Source organism: Tupaia chinensis, unplaced genomic scaffold (assembly GCF_000334495.1).
Source record: "Tupaia chinensis unplaced genomic scaffold, TupChi_1.0 Scaffold000605_1, whole genome shotgun sequence".
NCBI lineage: Eukaryota > Metazoa > Chordata > Mammalia > Scandentia > Tupaiidae > Tupaia > Tupaia belangeri.
The window spans coordinates 1,625,888-1,634,101 of NW_006160123.1; the positions used below are offsets into that span (position 1 = coordinate 1,625,888).

General features: G+C 62.1%; 2 protein-coding genes across 5 annotated transcripts in view; one reads left to right on the forward strand and one right to left on the reverse strand.

Annotated features, from left to right (window-relative positions):
* Positions 1–6,027, forward strand: part of SPTBN5 (spectrin beta, non-erythrocytic 5) — a 58,875-nt gene extending 52,848 nt beyond the window's left edge. Inside the window, 12 exon segments of the mRNA XM_027775837.1 lie at positions 18–207; positions 394–570; positions 734–853; positions 1,115–1,315; positions 1,475–1,546; positions 2,655–2,741; positions 2,860–2,951; positions 3,049–3,134; positions 3,399–3,596; positions 3,988–4,081; positions 4,495–4,628; positions 5,525–6,027. Coding sequence (XP_027631638.1) covers positions 18–207; positions 394–570; positions 734–853; positions 1,115–1,315; positions 1,475–1,546; positions 2,655–2,741; positions 2,860–2,951; positions 3,049–3,134; positions 3,399–3,596; positions 3,988–4,081; positions 4,495–4,628; positions 5,525–5,601 — 1,528 coding nt within the window. The 3' untranslated portion in view covers positions 5,602–6,027.
* Positions 6,028–6,077: 50 nt separating this feature from the next.
* LOC102472618 (jmjC domain-containing protein 7) overlaps positions 6,078–8,214 on the reverse strand; it is a 17,095-nt gene continuing 14,958 nt past the window's right edge. For 3 of the 4 annotated variants that reach the window (XM_006158657.3, XM_027775797.1, XM_014591669.2), the window contains exons 17-20: positions 7,994–8,173; positions 7,515–7,681; positions 6,825–7,011; positions 6,078–6,742 (exon numbers count right to left, since the gene is read on the reverse strand). In XM_006158657.3, the coding sequence (XP_006158719.1) occupies positions 6,522–6,742; positions 6,825–7,011; positions 7,515–7,681; positions 7,994–8,173 (755 nt within the window). In that variant the 3' untranslated portion in view covers positions 6,078–6,521. The remainder of the gene's footprint in view (positions 6,743–6,824; positions 7,012–7,514; positions 7,682–7,993; positions 8,174–8,214) is intronic. The other variant, XM_027775798.1, reaches the window with a different exon arrangement.

The window sequence follows — 8,214 nt, forward strand, 5'->3', positions numbered from 1 at the left end:
CTTGCCCTGCCCCGTAGAGCGTGGGTCCAGGAGACAGAGGCGCTGGTGTCCTCAGAGGAGCTGTGTGGAGACGTGGCGGGGGCCGGGCAGCTGCTAGGGCGGCACGAGGAGCTGGGGCAAGAGGTCAAGGAGCTCTGCCGTCAAACCCAAGACGTGCGGCAGGAAGGGCAGCAGCTGGTGGACAGCAGCCACTTGCTGGCCCCACAGGTGTGTAGAGGGGATGGGCCTGAGCGTCCTCTGAGCTGGGGACGCACGGGGACCTGAATAGGAAGACGATGGTGGGAATGTGGATAGAGGCTGATACGCAGGAGGCCCAAGTCTCAGGCCTTCCCTTGGCCCTGCCCAGACCAGGGCTCCACCCAAACTCTCACCGTAGCAGCCCCTCTCCCCCAGGTGACAGGATGTCTGCAGGAGCTGGCGGAGGGGCTGCGGCAGCTCCAGGAGGCCTGGGCCCTGCTCAGGCAGCGCTGCAAGGAGAGCTGGGGCCTGCACAAGCTGCGGCAGAGGCTGGAGCAGGCCGAGGCCTGGCTGGCCTCCCGGGAAGGCCTCCTGCTGGAGCCCGACTGCGGGGTGAGTGGGACCCTGCCCCTTAGCTGGCCACCTGACAGCCGCAACCCAGGGCAGATCTGGATGCTCCCCCACTCCTTGGCAACCTAGGCTGGGTTTTGGGGGTGACGGAAGACTCCTGGCACCCCCAAGAGCTGGGGCTCCCCGACCTGCTTCTGCCCTGCAGCACTCAGTGTCGGACGTGGAGCTGCTGCTCTGCAGACACGAGGGCCTGGAAAAGCTGCTGGCCGCCCAGGAGGCTACGTTTGCCCAACTGCAGGACACAGAGATGGGGGCCTCAGGGCTGGTGAGTGGGAGGTCCCTCTACTCAGCCTGCAGGTCAGGGTCCCCTACACACTGGACCCTTCAGGAAAGACCCCCCTTCCCCTGGTCAGCCAGTCCTGGCTCCCCAGAGCCCTGGGTGGGTTTGAGCACTACCGTGCAGTGGGATGAGAGGAGGTGCACTGGCTGGCAGAAGGGACAGTGACAAGAACAAGAGCAGACAGGCACTGAGTCGGGGGTTGGGAGGACAACTGTCCCTGATCTGGATTTCCTCGTCCCCTCCAAGGAGGAACAGCGGCCGCTGCAGCAGACACAGGGGCTGACCCCCTTCCAGGGCCAGCTGCTTGCACGGGGTCCAGGAGCACAGCCAGTTGAGACGAGTGACCTACAGCCAGGTGTCCCCATTGGCCCGTGCACACCCTTCACCACCGCCTCCCTAAAGCGTGCAGCCAGGCAACAGGAGCCCAGTGGGCCCAGGGCCGCAGGGGTGAGTCCACGGTGGAGCCAGCAGAGGCTCTGGGGGTCAGGAGCGCTGAGCACAGGAATAAACAGGACGGGGAAGAGTGGGTGCCCGGCCCACCTTGCAGAAGGGGCCCGTCCTCAGTGCTGGCCCCAACACATCCTGGGCCCTGTCTTGCATTTGCAGGATGTAAAGGGTGTTTCCAACGTGGAAGGCTCTTTGGGGCATAAGCAGCAGCTCCCGTCTGGGGGGAGTCAGGTAGGTGCTTCTGAATCTCCCCTTGCAGAGCCACTCAGGCTCAGCAGGGCTGTGTGGGCCTGGCCCCTGGCACTGTGGACTTGGGTAGATGCCCCTCCTTTTTTTGGAGAAGTTTTTGTTATAGGGCGTGTGCACTCACCAGAAAGACAGAGAGAGACAGAGAGACAGAAAGCCAGAAATCACCCCCCATGGGGGATGGCCACGCCACAGTCCCTTCTCCATTCTCCTCTCGGGTTCTTGGGCACGCACGCACACACATGCCCAGCGTGACTTTAAGCCACCTGGTCCGGGACTCGAACCGTGATTGACTACATGGGAGTCCAGCGACATAGCTATTACATTAACTGCTGGCCCCTAGATGCCCCCCCCCTTTTTTTTGGAGAGGTTTCTTGCTATAGGCCGCATGCACTCGCCAGACAGACAGAGAGAGACATAGAGACAGAAAGCGAGAAATCACCTCCCGGGGGGATGGTCACGCCGCAATCCCCTCTCCTCCATTCTCCTCTCGGGATCTTGGGCACGCACGCACACGCGCCCGGCGTGAGATTTAAGCCACCGGGTCCGGGACACGAACCACGGTTGACTACATGGGAGTCCAGCGACATAGCTATTACAGTAACTGCTGGTCCCTAGATGCCCCCTTTTATTTCAGGGCAGTTCAGCCCCTAGGGCCACTTCACGGCTTCTGCCCCACATAGGAGGGGGTGGGCCCCCACTGTAGGCTCCATGGGCATTTTATTCACACCAGGCAGAGTGGGAGGTGGGGTACAACTCGGGGTCTCGCTCCAAGGGAGATGGAGGCAACTCTCAAGTGCTGAGGTGACACACCAGCCTGCAGGCCATTCTGGACAAAGCTGGGCATTCCATCCCCTCTGTCAAAATGCCATGAGCTCAGGAGTGGATGAAGCGGTGTGGGTGGCGATAAACCGCTCCCCACCTCCTCCCCAACCCCTATTCCCCTGGTCTATCTGTTCTTGGTTTCCCTGTCGGAGCCCCTCCTTGGCCCCCTTTTCTCCATGGGACCCCAGCCCCACCCATTCCCGGGAGGCTCTGGGGACACGTGGCCAGGCTTGGACAGGGCCTGGTGTGCCCTCACTTCTCGTCACAGGCCAGCTGGAGCTTTTGGGGCAGCGGCTCTGGGCCCCTGTGGGGCAGCTCCTTGAGCCTGTTCTCAGACAGCAAGGCGGCTGCAGAGGTACCAGACAGCATGACGGGGGCGGGGGGCGAACCGCAGACGTTGGGGGCTGGGGACAAGGCAAAGGGGCCAGTGGAGACCCAAAGGCCCCTGTCTGGCCATTGCCCCCATCTCTCAGAGAGTGGTGTCCAGGGACTTCACTGACCTCGCGGGAGCCCGGTGCGAGAGGCCAGGGGGTAACCATGGCAGGGAACATGGCTTCTCCCTAAGGTGAGGGTGAGAACGCACTGACCCAGGAGGGGCTGAGGGCTGGACATCGGGTCCCAAAGGGGAGGTGGAATTTAACCTGTGGCTGTTTGGGTGACAGGCCCAGCAGCGGGGCAGAGATCCCACTCAGAGCACCATCCAAGGAGCAGGCTGAGAGCTGGCGACAAGCCCTGGGCAGCGTGGCAGGTGGGCCACAGAGGGGAGCGATGACTTCCTGGGCCACAAACTCCCAGTGCACTGGAGTCTCACATCTCGTCACCCTAACCCCTGAGGAGTAATTGGGACCGACTTATTGTCTTTTCTTTGTCAAAGAATTTAAGGCCAAGAGAGGTGGAGCGACTTGTGCAAAATCACACAGCTAATTAGCTGGGGAGGGGGAGGAGCTCGACCAGTTCCGTCCTGGTCCTAGTCTGCCCCCTGTGGGGTCTGCCACCGTGAGTCTCTCCGCAGCCCTCCCCACCAGGGTCCGCATGGACTCTCCTCCTCCAAGTGTGGCAGGCTCTGCTCTGACCTGGGCAGCTTCTCTGATCAAGTCCTCGGGCGAGCCAACACTTTCCGGGGTGCCTCGCCGACAGTGGCCAAGCCCAGTTCTACCGCCTGGGGAAACGGAAGAAAACACCCAACCCAGTTTCTGTCCTGGTCGTCAGGGTATGACAAGGCTGTGTAGCGCGGGCTGGGCGTGCTCTGGGGGCTGTGGGGACTCTCTTCCCACTCCATCTGTCTCCCCTGCCCTGTCTCCAAGACTCATTCCGGAATCCAAAAGGGATCTTGAATTTCTTCAGCGTTTCACTCTCCCGCCTCCAGGCTGCACCTTTCCATGGCTCATCTGCACCGAGCCCTCCCAGTGGCAGGGGACATGGGGGGCACCTGCCACAGGCCCTCAGCCTGGGCTTATCTCCATGTGGGACAGGCACAGGGGCCATTCTGGGCCTCCAAGAGCAGGAGAAAGGAGCAGGCAGAGCCGGTCACCCACAGATGGCGGGGCAACAGGACAGGGCCTTGGGGCAGGGCTCACAGCTGCTCTCCCCTCGCTCTGCAGCCCAGGGTCACAGCCCAGAGCCCACAGCCAGACCTGGCGGCCTCCCAGCTGGGAGCACTGTCCGGAGGATGCCCAGCACAGCTGCTCTGCACAGGTAGGACACCGAGGTGGGGTGGGGTGGGGTGGCCGTGATGAGCCGTGTGGAGCTTCAAAGACTGGCACAGGGGCCTGATGGTGGAGTGAGCTGTAACACACCGCTAGGCGGGCCCATGGGGAGATTCCAGGAGTGCATGTGCCCACGTCCCAGGGCTGGCAGAAGCTGAAGGTGGATCATGGCATCAACATCCTTTTGGGGCGTTCTCTCACCGAAAAAATAAGTAAAAATAAAAACGACTAGCACAGCTGCTGCCCTCTTAAGTCTGAGGTCCTGAGATCACACCTACTCTGCAGGGAGTGGAGAAATCCCCACACCTGGGACCTTCAGCCACTTAGGAACTAGGAAGTCCTAACACCCCTGCTCTCTCAGCCTGACTGCAGAGTGCAGGCCACGGGCTCCCTTTCCCACAGACTCGATGGCCGTCCTCTCCCAGGGGCTCACTCCACGCCTTCTGCACTGGGAGAGACTCCACAGAAGACCGGGCCTGCAGCAGAGGGCACACAAGGCTCCCCCACCTTTCCTGCCCTGGCTGGCCGACGCCAAGGTGAGGACCCCCTGGCCCACAACTGTGTGGCACGTTTTGGTCTTCTTCCTCCCCCTGTTCAACAGAGCACCTGTGTGCAGGCCAGCCAGACCTCCCCTGCCCCGCTCTCTGACTCCGTCAGCTTCCCTTCTCGGTCCCTGCTCCGAGGGGCTCGAGGAAGCCCAGGAGTCAGCAGTCCATGGGGCTGCAGGGCAGGGACGAGGGCAGGCAATGGCTGGGAGAACAAGGGAGGCTGAAGTACCGGAAGTGGCTCTTATCCAAGCTCCTCCGCCACCCCTTATGGACTCCGGCACCGGCCAGATGCTCACGTGCGTCTCCTTCCTACCTCCCAACCCGTGCTTCGAAACCTCCAGGAGACGCAACCAGTGCATATGTTAGATGAAAATGGGGAAGGGACTGGAGCCAGGCCGGCTGTGGTCCCCAGGCCCAGGGTGAGGCTAGCTGTCACACTCACATATACATATATACTAGCTGTGGGCCCGGAAGGTGCTCACTGCTCCAGGAGGCAGCCATGGCTGTGGGCTTGGGCACAGCCATCCACTCCCACTCCTGCAGGGCCCACCTGTAGGGTTCCAATTTATGACACAGATGACGTCCTGGACAGCAGCTGCTGAGACCAGGACAGACATTCCCTCTACTTTGTGACTCCAGCCATGTGCCCAGGGCAGGGCCTGAGCGGCTTGGCCAGGCTGGCCGGTGTAGTGAGTCGGGTGTAGACATCAGGGCGATTCCCTCCCATTCACACCACATGCTGCAGCAGCAAGTCAGCTCCAAGAAGCCAGGAGAGTGGACGCTTCCAGCGCAGGCCAGAGGCTGGGGCAGGAAAGTGCTGGAGAGGAGCCCGAGGTTCTGGGGTAGCCAGGCCCTACATCTCTGCATCCCCATCCTCTCGACAGGTCTGGACCTTGAAGTGAACCCCAAGGTGATGCCAAACATCAGGGCAAGTGAGGACACCCTCAAGGGATCCAGATGAGACCTGGCAGCAGCCTCCAGGTATCCCTCCCTTGGCTGCTCAGACCAGGCTTTGCCGAAGGCCAGGCCAGGCTGCCAGGACCAGCTTCTGCGCATCTAGTTCGAAGACGGATCCCTTTACCATTGTTCCGCCTGCTGAAGCCAGGTGATTCTCTGCCTCACCTGGCCCAGGTCTGGCCGCCTCTCCCCATGACAGGAAATGGCCCTTGACCTGACTCCTTGGCCTCAGCCCGAAGTCCCTGCCTGGGTGACAACAGAGTGCTGGCTGCCACTCCTGGGCAAGGCCAAACTGTCCCTGCTTGGAACAGGAGGCCAGAACAAGCCCCTGCTCTGCAGGAGAGGCCTGCGGTGACAGCTTGCTCTGTAAAGTGCCTGGGGAGACGTCGCTTTGTAAACAGTCCTCTCCATCTGTGACTAAGAGCTGAGAATGACGTGCCCCTTCCCCGCAGCAATGACAGATCATCTCCACAGACACCATTCACGTGGGTCTCCGTTTTACTTCGTGTAACCAGTCAAGGCACATGGAGGGTGGACAGACGCAGGCGCAGGGCTCTGAGTGCCCACACAGACTGAGGCTGACGCTGCCTGGGGCTCCAGCCCCACCTCCACCCTTAGGGGCTGCCACAGGACCTTTGCCCCCCAGTCCTCCTCTGGCTGGAGGGGCAGCTGCAGGCCTACTCCATGGGGACCAGGGCCCAGCTGCCAGGAGAAAGCGCCCTGGTTACGGCCTTCAGCCTGGGCTCTGGGACAGGGTCGCTTATGGCCTCGGCATCACACGTGCTTGGTCCTCGGCATCCAAGACCCCAGAACACTTGAGAACAGTCCCTGTCCCTGATTCAAAGCAGAAGGGGAGGGACCTCAAAGAGTCACAGGTGGCGGGGGCCAGGCGGGAGCCCCGGGCAGGCGCCTCAGTCGGCAGCGTCACGAGGGCTTGGGCTGCCTGCGCTGCCGCCTCCGCTGCACGGCCTGGCGCAGGGCCCCCAGCAGCTGCTCCCGGTTGTTGCAGATGTTGTAACGCGTCAGGCGCAGCAGCCTGTCCGTGTCCTCTGGGCTGTAGGTCACCTTCGTGTAGTGGTAAGGGGAGTCGGACGAGGACAGGTTCACCTCCCCGGCCTCCTTCTCCTCTGGTGTCCGCCGAACCCCTACGGAGACAGAGCAGCCTGGCCATGGAGGGGAAATGACAGGCAAGGGCTATTGGGGACAGGGGCCCGGAAGGTGGCTCACCAGGGGCTGAGTACTCCCGGAAGGAGTCGTTGACCAGAGGGAAGTGCAGCACCAAGGGGGCCTCAGGGCAGGCGGGGTCGGAGAAGGTGTGGCACTCCTGAGGCTGGCGCTGCTGCTCAGGGCTAGGCGCAATGGGCGGGAATGGGATCCCCTGCTCCTGGCAGAACCGGCCGAGGAGCTGCAGCTGCTGCAGGGCAGGCACAAGGGGCGTCAGAGAGATGGCCCACCAGGCCCCTCCGGCATGCTCAAGGCAGGCCCGGCTGATACGGAGAGGCCCTAAGAACAGCAAGACTCAGAGCCTGACTGCCACGTCAGCCGTTAGTGGGCCCGACAGCCAGACCAGATTGGAAAACACGCTCTGAACCTGGCAGTCCTGCTGCTGCGGCTCCTCTGGGGCTTGCGGTGACCCTAGAGGCCCAAGACCTTACAGGGTGCAGGGGCAGCGAGGAGACCTAGCACAGAACACGAATACAGCACCAGCTCCCCCTCTCCGCCTTCCTAGGCAGAGCGGTGTCCTGGGCGTGAGCTAACAGACCACTCAGGGGGTGTCACTGTCCCAGCTCCTCAGGAAAGCTAGACCACCGCTTCGCTCTAAAGCAGCTCTCCCCCGAGGCAGAAGCTGAGAGGAGCCAGCTCAGGGGCACTTCCCCACACCCCGCTGTCCTGCAGCAGGTCTGCCCCGTCCCCAACCTGAAAGGCTCCGTGGAGGTTGTAGTCCAGTGACAGGATCAGGTCCACGTCCCGGGTGGGCTGCAGGAGAGGTGGGCAGCTGGTGTTGATGAGGTAGCCGACATCCAGCAAGCAGAGGAGGTGCTCCACGGGTGACAGCTGGTTGGGCAGGCCGTCCAGTTTGGTGGCTGGAAAGGTTGGGGGGAGGGTGGGGACAGGCAGCACTGTCACTGAGGACTCCAGACTCTGCGTACCAAGGGTGATTCTTGCTACTGGTGGAAGGAGAGATGCTGCCTTCTGGCCCCTGCTCCCTCCTCCTAAAGGAACACCCCACCGCCCGCAGCCCCACGTCCCCAGGTCCCCGACACAGGGAGGGAGGAAAGGAGCACATGTCCCCAAGCAGCCCAAGGCTATGGTGCCAAGGGAGGGGACGCGAGGGTGCCCGGACTCAGGCTCAGGCAGCCACAGGAAGAGCTGAGGCCAGAGAGAGAAGCAGCTACCTTTCCAGGCAGAGAAGTGAGGATGCTGGAAATAGTCTCTGTGGAAATGGAGGCCACGCAGGAAATTGTGGGTGGCCTGGGCGAGTGGGCGCCTCGTCAGAAGGTCAGTGAAAAACTCGGCTATCCTGCCAGCCATCGTGGGTGGCTCTTCCACCTTCAGAATGGGGACCTGCTCCTTGTCTGCACAGGCAAGACAGTGCAACGAGGGGGGACCCTCTCCC